Genomic DNA, 18,307 nt, shown 5'->3' with positions numbered 1-18,307 from the left:
TAATAAATAAAAAATTTTTAAAGCTATACTTCCATAAAAATGTGTGAGCCCTAATTTGAAAGAGTTCATCCAAGTTACAGCTTACTTTTTCGGCATTTGCTGATTCTTCTGTCTCTATTTTGTTTCCTCAATATTTATCTATTGTATTTCCTTTCAACTTTTCTTTTCAGTTCCCCTTTTGTTTCTGTAATTTAATTTGCCTTGATTGAAGTTTTCTTTATTTCATCCAGTTCTGTGAGCTGGCTCCCAGAAACCAAATAAAAAGACCAGTTTGTGGGCCCTGAAAATAAATTATTCAGCACTTGTAGCATTGATTGGTTAGCCAGTGTGCATAAAGCTGTTACAGTATCAGTTACAGTTAGCTAAAACGTTCATCACTATTCTGTATTGTTCTGAATAACTTAGTTAAATTTCTATCATTTCTGTGCTTAGGCACTAATCATTATTGTCTGTTTAGTATATTCTGTTCAGCAATTAAATGTAAGTGTAACTCATGTGGATGGAAGAAATTGCAACTGATGTAAATGTGACCAAAAAAATAGACAATATTGGAAACGTAGAGCATTAAATAGAAGTTTTGAGGGGCCATGTTTAAAATGTTTATATGTCTTTCTCTTGTAGCTGACAAACCTGCTTTAAATACCTGTCTTGTTATTTTGCTTACAGCTGGATGTCAAAGGGAGCATGGATACAGCAATGTTGCAGGGTCTAGACAAGGATATAGAATATCAGGTGTCACTGTCTGCACTGTATAATGATACAGCAAAAAGCAATGCCATTGTACTCCGCTATAACACATGTAGGTGGTTATCTTTAAAGACACTGAGCACCTAACAAGGGCATTAATATTATTGCATTGATTGAAATAAATGTTGCTATCTGCGCTAAATCATTACCTTTGGGTCTTGTTACAGTGCAGAAGGACCTATTGCTGGGAGCTGGATCATTTCAGCTACATGCCATGAATGCAGAACAATTTTTTATGCAAACATTTCATTAATAATTAGCTTCACTTTTTCAACATTATAATAGTGCAAAAATACTTGGCCACTTCTGATGGCGTGAGGTTCTGAAAGGCACTCTATAAAGCAAGCGCGGTTCTTTAGCCTGAATTTTCCCAGGCCTCCGAATTTGGCTCTGAGGATAAGGACATGAGCAAATTTGAAAAGCTGTGTATTCAGTTGGCTCCCCAATGGGTTCTTGCCTCCAAGCACCTTTTCCCTGAGGCGGACGAGTGGGTTCAAGGCAACCTTCCCAGTAATAGCGGGATTGTACTTAAAATGGTAATGGGCCACTTATCTTCAATTCACCAAGTCATAAAAGATTTCCCCAACAGATTTCCTGATGTGCCAGGAGTCCGAAAATGGATTAGGGGGTGTTGTGTACGGAGAGATCCAACTGCAGCTAGTTTGAGGATCTAAGTGTATTTGTCAAAGAAGATCTATCCTGAAGCAGCTAGACTGCCCTTGCAGCCACTACATGGAGACTGTTGTCTCCACCTTTACTTGCTCTGATTCAATGGCAGCCATTTTCCTGCCACTCAATGTGCTAATACAGCATACTGACACTCCCACTGATGGGCAGCCATCACCCACTCCTCAATGGCAGCCAACAGCCCTATCACTGGAAGCACCTGTTGGACCTCTTGATGCTGGGACCCAGCCGCCTTCCCTGATTGTTCGGGGTTAATCATAGAAACATAGAAAATAGAAGCAGGAGTAGGCCATTCGGCCCTTTGAGCCTGCTCCACTATTCATTTAGATCATGGCTGATCATCAAAATCAATAACCTTAACCATGCTTTCCCCCATATTCCTTGACCTCTTTAACCTCAAGAGTTTTATCGAATTTCTTCTTGAAATCACACGATGTTTTGATCGCAACTACTTTCTGGACATGACTTCTTGATTGGCACAATCTGCCCAGAGGCAGCCAATGTGGCCACTTTTCGGTTCCTGATCCCAAATTCATCCCTATACTGGAAAATACAGCCCTTTGTTTCTGAGAAGAATTTAAAGATATTTTGATTGACAGATCCAAACAATAGCCTTGATAATCAGAATTTTCAAACTGGTATCCGCAAGTCTGTCATCAGATTTCTGTATTTTTTGACTGACTAATAACATTAGTGTCAATTTTAACCCTGGGTGCATTTTGAGGGATGGCAGGAGGTGGGTTAAGTGGAAAATAAACATTCTCGTAGACTTAAATATGCAAAACAGCTCTCATATGGAACCTTATCAGTTGGCTTTGAGAATTCCATTTAGACAATATAGGTGAAAACAAAACATTGGAAAAGAGGAGGAAAACTTTCCTGATTTTCAAAAAGCAGGTGCATAGTGTTAACAAGCCGTGTGGGTTTAGCTGACTTACCTCCAGGAACACTGCTGTCTTACACCTGGAGGCCCCTAACCTTAGGCCATTGCGGAACTTGCTGAATTTTAGATAAATGGAACTTGTGTTTCTGAGAGCATGAAGTCCAGATCGGGCATATTGGTGCTCTTCACTGGTGGATTCCTCAGTCATTTTGTTTTGGAGACTCTTCAGTGGCATGTCGGACACCAGTCTGGTTAATGAACAGTAAAACTACTTCTGATTTTCTGAAAAATGGCAGTCTTAATTGGAGATGTTATAATGATTCAAAAATAGAAAATGCTGGAAAAGTTCAACAGGGCTGACAGCATCTGTGGGGAGAGAATAGAGCCAATGTTTTGAGTCTAGACCCTTCGTTATCCGCAGTATTTTGCTTTTATTCGCAGTATTTTACTTTTATCTTAATGTTATAATGATTGTTGCTGTTGGATATGACCAGAATTATAGTATAGCAGAAATGAAGTTGAAATTTGATTGGCTAATAGTAATGAGACCTTTGCGTTGCCTCTGAAAGTCCTGGTGGGAAAGTCCTGCAGAGAGTGTTTGAGCCCCAAGTACTAACAATTATCTCCCCTGCTCCTCTAACACCTAAACATCAAAACCAAACATTAAGTACAAAACAGCTAATGTTAGTACTAATGATTTATGCTAATTTGAATTTAGTAAGAAAACTAACTTTGAGATTCATTTTAGAGCGGATTTAAAATAATGCATAAAACTATAGATTGTGGATTTCTTCTGTTACTAAGTAATTTTGCTGTTTGTAAATTATTGGTCACACATGACAGAAAAATACAAGCCAGTAAAACCATAGAATATGGCATATATGGGATCTGGATATAACACCTAAATTGCATGAGAACTGATTGCAAAATGAGTGGAAAGTGTGAACAGCTAGGGAAGAAATTAAAAAACAGAACATCAAAGGTAATAATCTCTAGATTATTACCTTTGGAGTGCCTCTATCAGATGCTTCCTTCAGGGGCACCCTCCCCTTAAGGCCAGCTGACCTCTGTGCCTCCCCTACCCCGCCCTCCAGGCCTTCCCCACCCTCCCCACGCTGGGACCTGTAATGACCTCAACGAAGCCCATGAGGTTGGCCTCTTGGAGCTCCCTGATTGAGATCATAATTGCCTGCCCAATCTGAGAGCCTCACCTGTATATAAATATACGTGTGTCAGGTCCACCGACACTCCAGATTCTGACTTTGTACCTGAAGCACTCTTAGGGGTGGAGTTGAGTTTGTAAATAAAGAGAATGGGCTGAAGGGACACCGGCCTCAGGAGTCATTTCAGGACCCTTACAGTTACCTTGTTCTGCAGCTTTGTTACTTAGGCTCAGGCAGGTTGGTGCAGTTCCTCTTCTGTCCACTGCAGCACTGTTGCTGCAGGAACTGGAGAGTACCAGTCAAACAGATTGGCTGGCAGCTCTCTAAGGGCGGACTTCCTTCGAGTAAGAGGCAGAAGTCTTGCATGCAGCCAATCAATGCTCATTGGAGCATAAATTGGCAGCAGGGCAGGTGGAAGCAGCAGGGAAATGTTCCCTGCTGTCTCTTCAGATGGTGGGAGGCGAACCCCTGACATCCAGGAAAATTAAGACCATATAAGATCATGAGGGGGCCTTGACAAGAGATGCTGAGAAGATATTTCCCCTTGTGGGAGAGACTAGAACAAGGGGAACACAGTTTAAAAATAAGGTGTTTCCCTTTTAGACAGAAATTAGGAGAGTTTATTTCCCTCAAAGGGTCATTAGTCTGTGGAATGCTCTTCTCAAGAGAGCAGTGGAGGTTGGGTCATTGAATATGTTTAAGGATGTGATAGATAAGTTCTTATTTCTCAAGGGAATCAAAGATTTTTGAGTTGGACAGAAATGGGGAGTTGAGACCATAGTCAGATCAGCCATGATGTTATCAAATAGTGGAGCAGGATTGAGGGGATGAATGGCCTACCTCTGTTCCTAGTTTGTATGTACATATGTTCATATGTGCTATAGGCGTGCATGGATTGTGATCAATGCCATCTGTGTGATTATTGGCCATATCATACAACCCTTCATCATATCTGTCAATATCTTGGGCATAGGTCAAAATATAAATGTAAATTTTAATTAAGAATAACTTTCAGTGCAGATTGTTGTAGTAAATTGTTTTTTAGCCCGCTCTTCTCAGTTGACAACTCTTTTTTTAAATTGTGAAATCAGTTCAAAATTTAGGAAAAAAGTGAACATGAAAAACATATAACGTGACTTTTGCCTTTAGTTTATGAATTGTTTTTAATTCACCGCTCCATCCCACTTGTTGTGTTAGTTTCTAGAGATCCTCCGTCAAACCTTCTCATTGAAGCCAAGACGCCAACTAGTCTCCAAATTAGCTGGGATCATCCGAGTGCAAATGTGCAGCATTATAAGATATCATACGTGACCATTAAGGATGGCCATGCTGGAGAGACAGTAAGTGATATTTGTTCTAAACATCACGATAGCATTTCTTTATCATAGAAATTCCCTCAGAACATTTTGGTTGAAGTTAATTTACATTTCAAAATTTGTTCTCCTGAGGTCAAAAGCATTAAATTGAAAAATAAAGAATGATGGTACAGGATGTTCAAAATGTTTATCTATCAAAGGTAATATAGTAAATATTGCAATTGCTGCCTCTTGACAGAATTATGAAGGTGTATCTCTTCAGGAACTGATAAACAAATCTTTAAATACATTTCTCTCGATATAATTTAATATATTTGAACATTAGTGGATTGTCATCTCGTGTCTCTGCTGAATCAGAAGTTGAGATTTTTAAATCCTACGCAAATGTTTGTCTCATTCCACCTCAATATGCAGTCAACCAAGCAGTCCCCTCTCTATTTCTCTTTCTATATTTTTAACTTCTCTTTGTTTCTCTCTTTCTATACTTTTCGATCCACCATTTATCTTCTCTCTTGCTTTTCTTCTCTTCCCTTTATTTTTTTCTCACTTTCCGTTCCCACAAAACATACTTCCATCTCGGTTTCCAACCCACAAATAGGATTTCCCCTTTCTCTTTCCCTCCAGTCTTCCTTTTGCTCCATCCATCATAAGATGATTTCCTTCTCTGTTCCCTTCTCTACACAGCTTGCCTCCTGGACTTGCACAATTTCACAAGCTGTACTGTCTGGAGACAATACACATCTCTTTAACCTGTGTTGAATGCTCCCTCCACCCACATTGTCTGTACATTTAAGACCTGGCTGGCTGTAGAGATTTGCATTCTAATCAGTATTCTGTAATTTGATTTCTGTGTCTGTGCCCTGTTTGAGAACAGAGACCACTCCATCTGACGAAGGAGCATTGCTCCGAAAGCTTATGGTACTTGCTACCAAATAAACCTGTTGGACTTTAACCTGGTGTTGTGAGACTTCTTACTGTCCTTCTCTACCTACCAGTCTTTCAGCACCTCCATTCCTCCTCAAAATCATCTGTGTTTGTGTGTGAACTTTTCGGGTCAGTGACCTTTTGTATCTGTGCTTTTGTTATGTTCCTGTTTCTGTGTCCCTTTCTAACTTCTGTCTCCCTGTCGCAGGAGAGGATGTTTTAGTCCTGATGAGGAGGGATTAATTGCGGGTAGTCACTGAAAATAGCATTGTCAATTGGCACATTCATTTCTCCCGCTAATGATTTTCCTCAGGATGGGGAAAGGCAAGCTCTGGAAACCCGCCCAATTTGGAATAAGGCCAATTTATCCAGTTAATGAGATTATTGTCAACTTGTTAAGGGCCAGTTTGGGATTTTGATGGGGGTCCAAGAGTTGCACACTGGATCAGGGACAGATCAAGTGCAAAGAGGCAAGAACATAGCAGAGAGCTAATCATGGATGCACCATGATATTAGATGGGCCCATGAAAGGGAGCACTCGGAATACTGTGTGCAATTCTGGTCACCCTATTATAGAAAGGATATTATTAAACTAGAAAGAGTGCAGAAAAGATTTACAAGGATGCTACCGGGACTTGGTGGATTGAGTTATAAGGAGAGGCTGAATAGACTGGGACTTTTTTCTCTGGAGCGTAGGAGGCTGAGGGGTGACCTTATAGAGGTCTATAAAATAATGAGGGGCATAGACAAGGTAGATAGTCAATATCTTTTCCCAAAGGTAGGGGAGTCTAAAACTAGAGGGCATAGGTTGAAGGTGAGAGGGGAGAGATACAAAAGTGTCCAGAGGGGCAATTTTTTCACACACATGGTGGTGAGTGTCTGGAACAAGCTGCCAGAGGTAGTACTAGAGGCGGATACAATTTTATCTTTTAAAAAGCATTTAGATAGTTACATGGGTATGATGGGTATAGAGGGATATGGGCCAAATGCGGGCAATTGGGATTAGTTTAGGGGTTTAAAAAAAAAGGGCGGCATGGACAAGTTGGACCAAAGGGCCTGTTTCCATGCTGTAAACCTCTATGACTCTATGACTCTATGAAATTGGATGGTCACTTGAGGGAATAAATTTAAAGGGCTCTTGGTATTGAATGGCGGAATGGGACTGATTGGATTTCTCTACAGAGAACCAGTATGACTTTAATGGACCGAAAGGCCTGCCATTATGAATCTGTACCCTTGAGAGCTGGCACGATCGTGACAGGCCAGTTGTCCTCATTCTGTCCTGTAACCATTCTGTGGTTCAATATTCCAATGTACATGATGAACGTACAATGTTTTATAATAAAGATCCCACAAATATGTTATAGTACAAAGACACTGGCGGAACTCTACCACCTCGTCTGCCACAGAATCGGAGCGGGCGAGGGTCCAACACTGGAAATCTCCGTTGACCTCGGGCAGGAATTTCCAGTCTTGCCTGAGTGAGGCTGTAAAATCCTGCCCACAGAATGTGCCTAATATCCTTCTCATGTCGTGACAAATAATCTCTGTTTGACTTTGTCCTTTGTGCTTTATGAACTTAAGCATGTGTGAGTTGTGCATTAGGTTCCACAGATCTTCATAATTCATCATTTTAAATTAGTGAAAATTCAGATTTTATTAAATTTTACTTTGTTCCAGTGAAATGATTTGTTCTATTTTTACATGAAGGTATTGGGCGAACAGGCAGACTAGAAGCAGGCGTTCCTAAAATTTGTGAAGTCAAGTTTGCAGACCAATTCTTTTTACAATTTATATCAATAACTTTGATGGGAATGTGGGATTAGAAACACAAACAGACCAGCCATGATCGTAATGAATAGCAGAATAGTCTCGAGGGACCGAATGGCCTGCCTCTGCTCCTATTTCATACTTCCACAATCCAGAAAGCTGCATGCTCCTGTTAGCTCACCAAGAAATACAGATTCAGCTCCCCCTGCCCAACCAAAGCAGCAAGATTCTATATTCATTCCACAGGCAGGATTTTCTGGCTGTGTTTGCCCCAAGGCCAGAAATTCTTGCCCGAGGTCAACTGCCCTTTGCATGGTCTGTACCTGCCTGCTACAATTCCCTTGACGGACAGAACAGGAAAATTCCACCCCGAGTCTGTAGATGAATGCGTACATCTCTGACTAAAATCCTCCCCACCGGGATGGGTAAAGATCAGAAAGGTACTCTAATACTAGCCAAACTGGGATTGCATAATCATATAGGACAAGTAGGAATTAGATCATAAGATATGAAACAAAGGGATCTAATCTTTGCACTTGCATTTCATGTATGAAATGGGTGTGATTATGACAAATTTAGTGCTACTGGATTAGTTCTGGGATTTTTAGGTTGTCCAAATAGCCTCCTGTAAGGAGCACAGCATTAATTATTTTCCAAATGGATCAAGCTGGAAAAGAGTGCAGGGAACTTTGTGAGAGTTACAGCACTCGCTTAGCTGTAAGGATCATCGACAGCACGGAGTTGTCTCTGCATGCTCTCACTGATGACCAAGCCCACCATTACAACAGGAAAAGATTCCTTTGCTGAAATGTTCAGTGTATTTCACAGTGGAGACCTTTCTGCTCTTGCCTTTCTAATCTATGTGGGGTGGCAGTCTCTGAGCTGATGCTTACTTGGGCAGATTTGTGTGACACTGAATCTTCAGGAGGTATGTCCTCCTTGTTTCTCAATCGCGTTGCATCCTCTAGCATAATAAAATCTGAAAGGGAAGGGAGAGGTCTTGCAGTTAATAACAAGGGCATTCCTTCCAAACCCATGACTACTTCCATTTAGAATATCAAGTGCAGCAGATACATGGGTACACCACCACCTGCAAGCTTCCCTCCAAGCCACTCACCATCCTGAATTGGAAATATATCGCTATTCCTTCATCACTGGGTAAAACTCCTGGAATTCCCCCCCTAACGGCATTGTGGGTCAACCCACAGTACGTGGACCGCAGTGTTCCAAGAAGGTGGCTCACCACCACCATCTCAAGGGCGACTAAGGATGGGCAATAATTCCTGGCCAGCCAGTGATGCCCATGCCCCACGATTGAATTAAAAATAAGTACAGATGGATGAGCTACTGCTGAAAGCAGTCATCTTTTGTCAAGCATAGTATTTGAGGATGAGAGCTTGGTGAGTAGGAAAAGGAAATGAGAGATCTATTGATATTTATCAAAAGGTACAGTACTGTGTGTGGGGCATTTTGAGTGGAAGAACGAAGCCTACGGTGGAACCTACTTGATTTTCCGGTCATTAACTTCAAAGGAAAGAGCATCAGATGGGCTCAGTTACCTTTATTTTCCCAAACAATTTTTCCTTCCTGTGATCCACCTAAATGATGCTTCATGTCCAGTTGGAAAAGTCAGAAGTTCATCCATGTATCCAACTTTCTGCAACGTTTTATAAACATGATGCTATTTTAGGGTGGGAAGAAGAATGGTAAAGTGTTTAAGTGGAATTGTTCCTTTACAGCCAACTGGCTGTAGGAGAATGGAATTATAACATAACAGCTCATTGCATTGCTCTTAGTTAGTCAAATTATACATTTTTTTTAAGGACATGGGGTTGGATTTAATGGGGCACCATGAACCCACCCCTCCCTTCCCCGCAACTAAATTGTTGTAGGAGAGCTGCCCTGGCTGATCAGCCATTAATAGACTGGATTTCCCTCTCAGGAATAGGAAGTTCCACCTCAGAGAACTGCTGGCAAATCAGAGGCCAGCAGCTTGACAGTACCAGTAGCATCACCGGGAGCAGTGGCCACTATCAGTACTGCACTCAGGGCTTGAGGCAGGGGATGGGTGCAATCTGTGCTGAATCATATTGTAAGTGTTTAGGGGACTGGCGAGGAGGATGAAGTTCAGGGTTTGAGAGGCCATGTGGTTGGGAAACACCTTGGCTGGAATTTTATCTCCCCCACCCCCCCTTCCACTTTCAAATCCACTGGCAGGGGAATGTAAAATCCCACCCATGATGTTTATCATGTAACACGTATATATTGTTCAGCTGATATGCTGGATTTCTCTTCCTTACCCTAAGGGAACAACAATGCCCACTTGCCATATTCTAAAGTGAAATGATTGATTGGCGTTAGTTGAAGAAGTTTGTAGATTCCTGGCTGCTTATAAATTCCTGGCTTTGGGCGAGAAGCAACCATTAGGAAATTATTGTTTTTTTTAATTGTTATTAAGCTGCTATGGTATATCGTAAAATGTTTGATATATTGGTTTATTTGAATGTTTTAAATACACAAATGAAGTAAATGTTTTTCAAGTTCTACCCTTTCAATTCTCACTTAATAGTCATGTTAATTTGCTTAAAATTAAAATCTAATTCAGCTTGAATTAAATATGATTGATGACAAAAGTAATTTTGATTGCGTTGATTTAACAGCCTGGTTGGAGTATCAGAAAGTCAGTGATTGAGTTTTATTTGCTGAGACTGTACAAATTTTTGAATTGAAACTTTTGGATTGAGTTTTATCATGAAGTACACATTATTGGAACAACTTAATTCGATATGAAGTAGCTTAACGGTTTTCAACAAAAAGTAACACACCAAGCAAAAGGATGAATTTTTATTTCATTGTATTTCTGAATAAACAAAGCCTGAACATTTGTCACATGAAAGTTTTCTCATATTCCAGATTGTACCTGTTAAGAGAAACAGCGTAATATTACAACCACTAACCTCCGACACTGTGTATGAGGTAACAGTTACTGCTGTCTATACTTCCGGTGATGAGGCCAGTATATCCGGAGAGGGAAAAACCTGTGAGTATAATGATGACAAGTTGCATTTCATCGGTCTTCTCATTTGTTCGCAATGGGCGGGATTTTTCGGCCATTCACACCAGTGGAATTCTCCTGTCCCGCTGCAAGTGAACGGAGATTTGGCTGAGGGTCAAATTCTCTGTCCCCCTTGGCACTGGTGGTGGGGGTGAAGGGCTGAAGGATTCTGGCATTTAATGGAGGCAACTGGACACTGGCGAGACCCTGCATCACCTCTTTTCAGGAAAGTCTGCAGCATTTGGTGCCACTCAGGCACTTAAAAGACAGTAGCAGGCCTTTCCCAGGATCAAAGACTCTTGGTGTGGAAGTCCCACTGGCTAAGAGTAACTGGTCAATCCGTTGGCCATCAGCTCTATTGAACAGCAGCGCCCTTGAAGAGGAGGTGGCTGTTATTGGTATGACACCCACCCAAGGCCCAGTTCCTGGATCTCATGAATGATGGCAGAAGGGGATTTATGGGGTTGGGGTTGTGGAGGTTGGAGGAGGGAGAGCGGGAAAATCTCAAGGATGAGTGATGAGTACCTTTCAATGAGGGAGCCACAAGCAATCCTGCATGGGTTAGATTGTCATGCTGCACACGAGGCAAGTTCCCTGCCCATCACTGGGTCAATACCAGTAGCAGTGGGATGAGGCTCTTAAATCGACATCAATTGCCCATTTAAGAGCCTCAATTAGAATCATAGAATCCCTACAGTGCAGAAGGAGGCCTTTCAGCTCATCAAGCCTGCACTGACAACAATCCCACCCAGGCCCTATCCCCATAACCCCATGTCTTTACCCTAATCCCCCTGACACTAAGGGGCAATTTATCATGGCTGATTAACCTAACTCGTGCATCTTTGGAGTGTGGGAGGAAACCTGTGCACCCAGGAAACTCACATAGACACGGGGAGAATGTGAAAACTCTACACAGACAATCACCTGAGGCTGCAATAATTAAACCTGGGTCCCTGGCACTGTGAGGCAGCGGTGCTAATCACTGTGTGCCACCGTGTCAGGATGGCCAACCATGGTCTATCCTGCCATGGACTTACTTGGTGGGGGGCGGGGGGGGGGGGGGGGGGGGGGGATGGTGGACTGATCCCCACCCACCACCCTCCCCTCCTTGACTAAATGCTCACCCCAACCAAACTCATTCTGAGGTGGGGCATTAAATTCAGCCCAATGATTTCACTATAATGTGAATACAGTATGTGCTGTGGAATGCAATTTAACTGGCAAGCTGTTGATCATTTCCTTCAAAGTAATCGGTTATCAAGACAAGGGATTTCAGAGCCTTTTTCCAGAAAATAGCCAACAAAGGGATATTTTCTGTTTCCAAATTCTGGTTATTTTCAGAAACCTTTTGCTGATTCTGAAACAGTCATGTTCTTTGATAATGCTTGAATAATTCAGTGCTGGATTCAGTGCTCCTGCATCAGCCTTTCAATTCCGGGCTCACAGTTTTTCACTTCCACCAGATGCTATTCTTCATCAGATGTCAGGTAGAAGTAGAAAGGATAAATCAGGCCAAGGTTCCTAAGCTTCACAGAGGAAAGGTGCCCTGAGTGTGGAATACTAACACTGGAACAGCTGGCAGATTTGTCTTCAATCCCCATCTTTGGATATATTCATGCATCTATTTTTAATAGATTAGTCCCTCAGTGAAAATAGCAAGTAACTCATGATAACTCACAATAAAGTTTCAAGTTTGAATCTGCACTGAAATGAGAGCAGGTTGAGTCAGCAATTCTCTCTGACTGTATCAGTGAGGGAATTTGTGCTATTTGTTTAAATTTCAAATGACCAGGAAGTCATTTTCTGCAGGTGTTTATTTATATGAATAATCATAGAATCGCTACAGTGCAAAAGGAGGCCATTCGGCCTATCGAGTTTGCATTGACTCTTACCCAAGGCCTAACCCCGTAACCCCTTATATTCTACCCCATTAATTCCCCCTAACCACCATATATCTTGGGACACTAAGTAGCAATTTAGCATGGCCAATCCATCTAACCTGCACATCTCTGGACTGTAGTAGGAAACCGGAGCACCCGGAGGAAACCCACGCAGACATGGGGAGAATGTGCAAACTCCATACAGACAGTCACCCAAGACTGGAATTGAACCTGGGTCTCTAGCGCTGTAAAGCAGCAGTGCTAACCGCTGTGCCACCCCAAATGTGGTGTTTATATTATAGCCACTAACACCAGTGAAAATAGTCAGAGCTACAATTAAAATCTGGCACCTTAAGCATCAGAAAATAGTGTCCTGTCATTGAATGTTAGATTCTAGAAGAAAAGCAAATGGTCGGGAATTTACAACCTTGCTCGGACGAGATTGTAAAATCCCGCCCGGGGCCAACGGAGAATTCCGTTCTGTGAGCCTCACCCACCCTGATTCCGGAGCTGGCAAGGCGGTAAAATTCGGCCATCGTGTTTTTAATCATGAAATGATCAGTTAAATGATCAATACACAATACATCAGTATTCCTTATAAATGTCTGGTTGTCACCCTTCCCAGTTTTATTTCAAACTAATCATTAACAATCATACATGTCAGTTGGTGCTATGTTAAGTTTTATCCCCTACAGTGCAATTTGCTCCACCGTCTAACCTGCGTATCTCAGAAGTATGGTACAATCACTTTCAAGTCATGTGGGATAAAGTTGAGACACAACCATTGGGATACGCTGTGATTTATCAGGCAGTTTCTGGTAAGTGCAGATTTAACTTTGATTTGCGGAAGAGTTCCATCAAGAATTAGGATTTCCCTTTGAATTACCAGGCTCGCGCCAAAACTTTAATTCAGTCAGAAAATTCTGAAAGGAAATTCACTTCACACAGCATGCTCACCTTTTTACTCATTCATGGGACATGGGCATCACTGGCTAGCCAGCATTTATTGCCCATCCCTACTTGTCCTTGAAGCGCAGTTGAGAGTCAAGCACATTGCTGTGGCTCTGGAGTCATATGTAAGCCGGTAAGAATAGCAGATTTCCGTCCCTAAAAGGACATTATTGAACCAAATGGGTTTTTCCGACAATCGGCAGTGGTCATCAGTAGATTCCTAATTCCAAATATTTTTTATTGAATTCATATTCCGCCATCTGCCGTGGCGGGATTTGAACCAAGAACATTGGCTGAGTTTCTGGATTAATAGTCGAATGATAATACCACCAGGCCATCACCTCCCCTAATTGTTAATAAAAGCAATATAAAGTTACTTTTTGATATGTCCTGTTTTGGAATAATTTCACTTCACTCCTCAAGATTTTTTTATTCATAAAGGGAGTGACAGAGGCGAAGGAGGTGGAAATTTTGCAATGTGTACAAGACTTCTCTCTGACCCAAATATGTAAGAAGGTCAACAAAGATGGATGCACAGCTAAGACTCTAGTAATAGAAATAGACCAGAGCAGACTAGAGAAGTACATATTGGAAAACATCTCTGAAGTAGTGGTCGCAATATAAGGTTTAATAAGTATGGGTGAGTGATAGTGATAGAGCAAAGGCAACAGAATGGAAAAAGACAATTACAAGGCAATGAAGATGGAGCCAAGATAATAAATTGGAGAAAAATATTGAGAGATAAAGAGGTAAAAGATCAATGGGCAGTATTTAAAAGAGGGATCAATAGCAGGGAAAATCCAGCCCCTTTCACTTGAGTGGTAAAAAAAAATGAAACTGGAGCAAAGGTCAGGATGGATATTACAATTAAGATGGAAAGAAAAGAGAAATTAAAGGTTGACAAAGCCTTTAGTCCAGATGAATTTAACTCGTGGATTGAAGCTGAGAATCCTGGAAACAGGAGTAGGCTTTGCAGTCCTCAAACCTGTTCTGCTATTGAGCTGGATCATATACCTGCTGTCTGATCCATAACCCTCATGGTCTTGTATACTAAGAACAATTGCCATGAGTACTGGAAATCTGAAGTAAAAACAAAAGTGCTGGAAAATCTCACCAGGTCCAGCAGCATCTGTGGAGTGATAAACAGCAATCAGATTCTTCTTTGGAATTAGTCACCTTGGGTATCCCTTAAAGCTATCTGAGCATCTATGGGGTGGGATTCTCTGACCTCGTCATGTCCACCCAGCTGCATGTGAGAATGAAGAATTTGGCATTCTAGCCAAAACTCTCTTCAATGCAGCGGCAATGGAGCCATGGATGAGGTCAAAGTTTTCAATGTAGGTCTTGAAAATTGTAATTCATTCAGCATCCAGTCTTTTAGATGAAAGAATTTCAGATGTCTATTACCCTTGATGGAAAAACTGTTTCTTTGATGTATTCCTGAGTGGCCTAGCTTTAATTCTGTGACTCTGGCCCCATGTCCTGCGTTCCCCCAACAGAGGAAATAGTTTCTTTTTACGTCCTCCATCAAATACTTAACATTTCAAACACATGGGTGATCCATCAACCTTCTAAACTCAAAGGAATGCAAATCAATTTGATGTAAACTGCCCTCATGGTTTAACCCTGGTTTCCTTCTTGTATCATTCCAGTGAATACTAATTGTAACATATCAAAGGCCAGTATACCCTATCTGAGGTGCAGTGACCATAAATAAATGCAATGCTCCAGATGCAGTCTGATCAAGACTCTATACAATTGAAGCATATCTCATTCCAGCTCCCTTGGGAATGAATTATCTTAAAAATAAATTAACCATTTTGATTATATTTTTATTAATCTGCGTCATTAATGAGTTGGATACCTGAAAACATAAATCCTTTGCTTGAGACCACAGTAATAGCTATGGATAGTCACTTGATTATTTATTTTAATTATCCCCATTCGCAGATGGAAATATTTTATTTGACTTAAAATGGTGTCCCACAAGAAGAAGGGACAGGCTTTAAAATCATTCATTTGATCAGAAGATTTTGATTCCAAATCCAGAGGCTATTCTGTGAGCCTTAATAATCCTGTATTGTTCTTACGATCAGATTTCAACAGGTATATAACGTCTGGTTCAATTACGATTTGTAATTTGAAATTAAGCCCTGGTATCATCTCTAATAACCAGTGTGGCTTATGTGGAAAGACCTGTCAAATTCATTAATTAGCCCATTCTCATATAGTTTTTCTGAATGTTGAACATATGAAGAATTACAGACTCTCTCTTGTGTACAGGTCAAGCCATGGAAGTAATGGCAGGAGAGGATGCAGGCTCGATAGTAATTAAGAACCTGCAGAATGGCCTAGAATATGACGTCAAAGTGCTTGCAGTCTATCCAAATGGCAACAGTACAACTGTTGAAGGAAAAGCTACAACATGTGAGTTCGAAAAGCTTGAATGCAGGACCAATTTAGACAGGAGGAAATGACAAAGTCATAATTATCAAGGGGTTTTAATGCCACTAGAAGTCAATTGACTTGATTGAAACATATAAGATCCAGAGGGGTCTTGAAAGGGGATGTAGAGAGGATGTTTCCTCTGGTGGTAGAATCCAGAACTCGGGGCCACTGTTTAAAAATAAAGGGTTGCCCATTTAAAATGGAGACCTTTTTCTCCCAGAGGATCATGAGTCTTTGGAACTGTGTTCCTGAAAAGTCGGCGGAAGCAGAGTCTTTGAACGTTTTAAGACTGAGGTAGGTAGATTCTTGATAAGCAAGGGAGTGATAGATTATCGGGGTAGGTGGGATGCAGATTTGAAGTTATTATCAGATCAGCCACGATCTTATTAAATGTTGGAGCAGGTTCAAGGGGCTGAATGGCCTACTCTTGCTCCTTGTTTGTATGTCCGTAATTGCCTCTGAGTTAGATGGTTGAGGGCTCAAACCTCCAAGATTTGAGCACCTTGTCTAGGCTGACAGATCAGAAAAAGACTTGCATTTATATAGTGGCTTTCATGATCACCGGACACCTCAAACATTTCCAGCCAATGAAGTCCTTTCAACATATAGTCACTGTTTCAATGTAGGGAATGTGGAAACCAATTTGCATACAGCAAATAGAAATGTGACAATAACCTTATTATCTGTCTTTTAGCTATTGATCGAGGGACAAATATTGGCCAGGACATTGGGACTAAATCTCCTGTTCTTCTTTGAAATAGTGAGCTATGTGGGTGGCACAGTAGTTAGCACTGCTGCTCCACAGTGCCAGGGACCAGGTTAGATATCGGCCTTGGGTGACTGCCTGTGTGGAGTTTGCACGTTTCCCCCCTGTCTGCGTGGGTTTCCTCCCAAAGTCCAAAGATGTTCAATCTCACGGGATCAAGGGTGAGGTAGCGAATTGGATACAAAATTGTTGACAGAAGACAGAGGGTCGTTGTAGAGGATTATTTTTCAAACTGGAGGCCAGTGACCAGCAATGTGCCTCAGGGATTGGTGCTGGGTCCACTGTTATTTGTCATTTATATTAGTGATTTGGATGAGAATTCAGGGGACACGGTTAGTAAGTGTTTACAGATGACACCAAGATTGGTGGCATAGTGGACAGTGAAGAAGGTTATCTAGGATTGCAATGGGATCTTGATCAGTTGGGTCAGTTGGGTCAGTGAGCTGCTGAATGACAAATGGGGCCTGATTTGTCCATTTTCATTCTAAGTGCTGAACCTGGGCGTAATGCGGATCTGACTTGGAAATCTGCTTTCAGGCGCCCCCCTTATCATAAGGGACAGCCTGTTCCGAAAGCTAGTGGCATTTGCTACCAAATAAACCTGTTGGACTTTAACCTGGTGTTGTTAAACTTCTTACTGTGATTACCCCCTTCCCCCACCGGAGATCCATCTGTTTCCCCCCCACCAGTGAGCAATTGGGCCTCCTCCATTCCCCCACCGCCAGAGATACATCTTACCTGCCTCCCTCCTCTTTCTCCTCCCCCCCCCCCTCCAGAGAATGGTCTGGTCTCACTCACCCCCCCCCCCCCCCACCCCGCCAGAGGAACATCTGACCCGCCTCCTCCTCCCTCCCCACCAGACAACGATCAGCCCTCCCTCCCTCCCCCGCCCCCCCACCAGACAACGATTGGGCCTCCCTCCCTCCCCCCTCCTCCCCACCAGAGAATGATCTGACCCTCCTCCTTCACCCCCCCCCCCCCAATCAGACAACGATCTCACCTCACTCCCCCCCCGCCCCCCCCCTCCCCCCAACCGGACAACGATCTGGCCTCACTCCCTCCCCACCCCCAACGCAGAGAATGATCTGACCCACCCCCTCCCCCCCCCCTCCCCCCCACAACTGATCTGAGTCAGAGAGCCATTGGAAACTGAACTCGCTCTTCAGCAGCTGCAGCGCCCGATTCAGACTTTTATTCAGCAGGTCCATTTCGGCGCAGTTCCGGATCGGCGAACGCAGCGGTAAAGGGGGAAATGCTGATAAAGTTGGGTGGGCAGTTCATTAATTCAATTGAAATGCATTCAAATGCATTTAAATCACCGTTGCGCCTGTTTTGGGCGCGAAGCGGATCATCACCATTCCTGGGCTTCGGTAAAGTGGCAATCTGCGCGGATACAGGCGCGGATCACGTTAATGGCCTCACACCCAACTTTACCACGTTTTTGCGCCCGTAATTGGCGTGACGCAATGGTAAAATCGGGTCCATGGAGTTTAATTTAAATAAATGCAAGGTGATGCATTTTGGTAGATTGAACCAGGGCAGGACTTACTCAGTTAATGATAGAGCATTGGGGAGAGTTATAGAACAAAGAGATCTAGGAGTACAGGTTCATAGCTCCTTGAAGGTGGAGTCACAGGTGCACTGGGTGGTGAAGAAGGCATTCGGTGTATTGGTTTCATTGGTCAGAACATTGAATGCAGGAGTTGGGACGTCTTGT

The 18,307-nt window shown here is 42.4% G+C and overlaps 1 protein-coding gene across 1 annotated transcript in view; it reads left to right on the top strand.

Annotated features, from left to right (window-relative positions):
- The window catches only part of LOC144508304 (collagen alpha-1(XIV) chain-like), a 148,775-nt gene that overhangs the window by 60,700 nt on the left and 69,768 nt on the right, over nt 1-18,307 (top strand). Inside the window, exons 18-22 of the mRNA XM_078236125.1 lie at nt 667-799; nt 4,678-4,820; nt 10,404-10,530; nt 13,121-13,243; nt 15,660-15,803. Of these exons, the coding sequence (XP_078092251.1) occupies nt 667-799; nt 4,678-4,820; nt 10,404-10,530; nt 13,121-13,243; nt 15,660-15,803 (670 nt within the window). The remainder of the gene's footprint in view (nt 1-666; nt 800-4,677; nt 4,821-10,403; nt 10,531-13,120; nt 13,244-15,659; nt 15,804-18,307) is intronic.

This window comes from Mustelus asterias, chromosome 20, assembly GCF_964213995.1.
Source record: "Mustelus asterias chromosome 20, sMusAst1.hap1.1, whole genome shotgun sequence".
NCBI classification, from domain to species: domain Eukaryota; kingdom Metazoa; phylum Chordata; class Chondrichthyes; order Carcharhiniformes; family Triakidae; genus Mustelus; species Mustelus asterias.
Note: the sequence above shows the minus strand (reverse complement) of the source record. Positions and strands in the feature narration are given on the sequence as shown.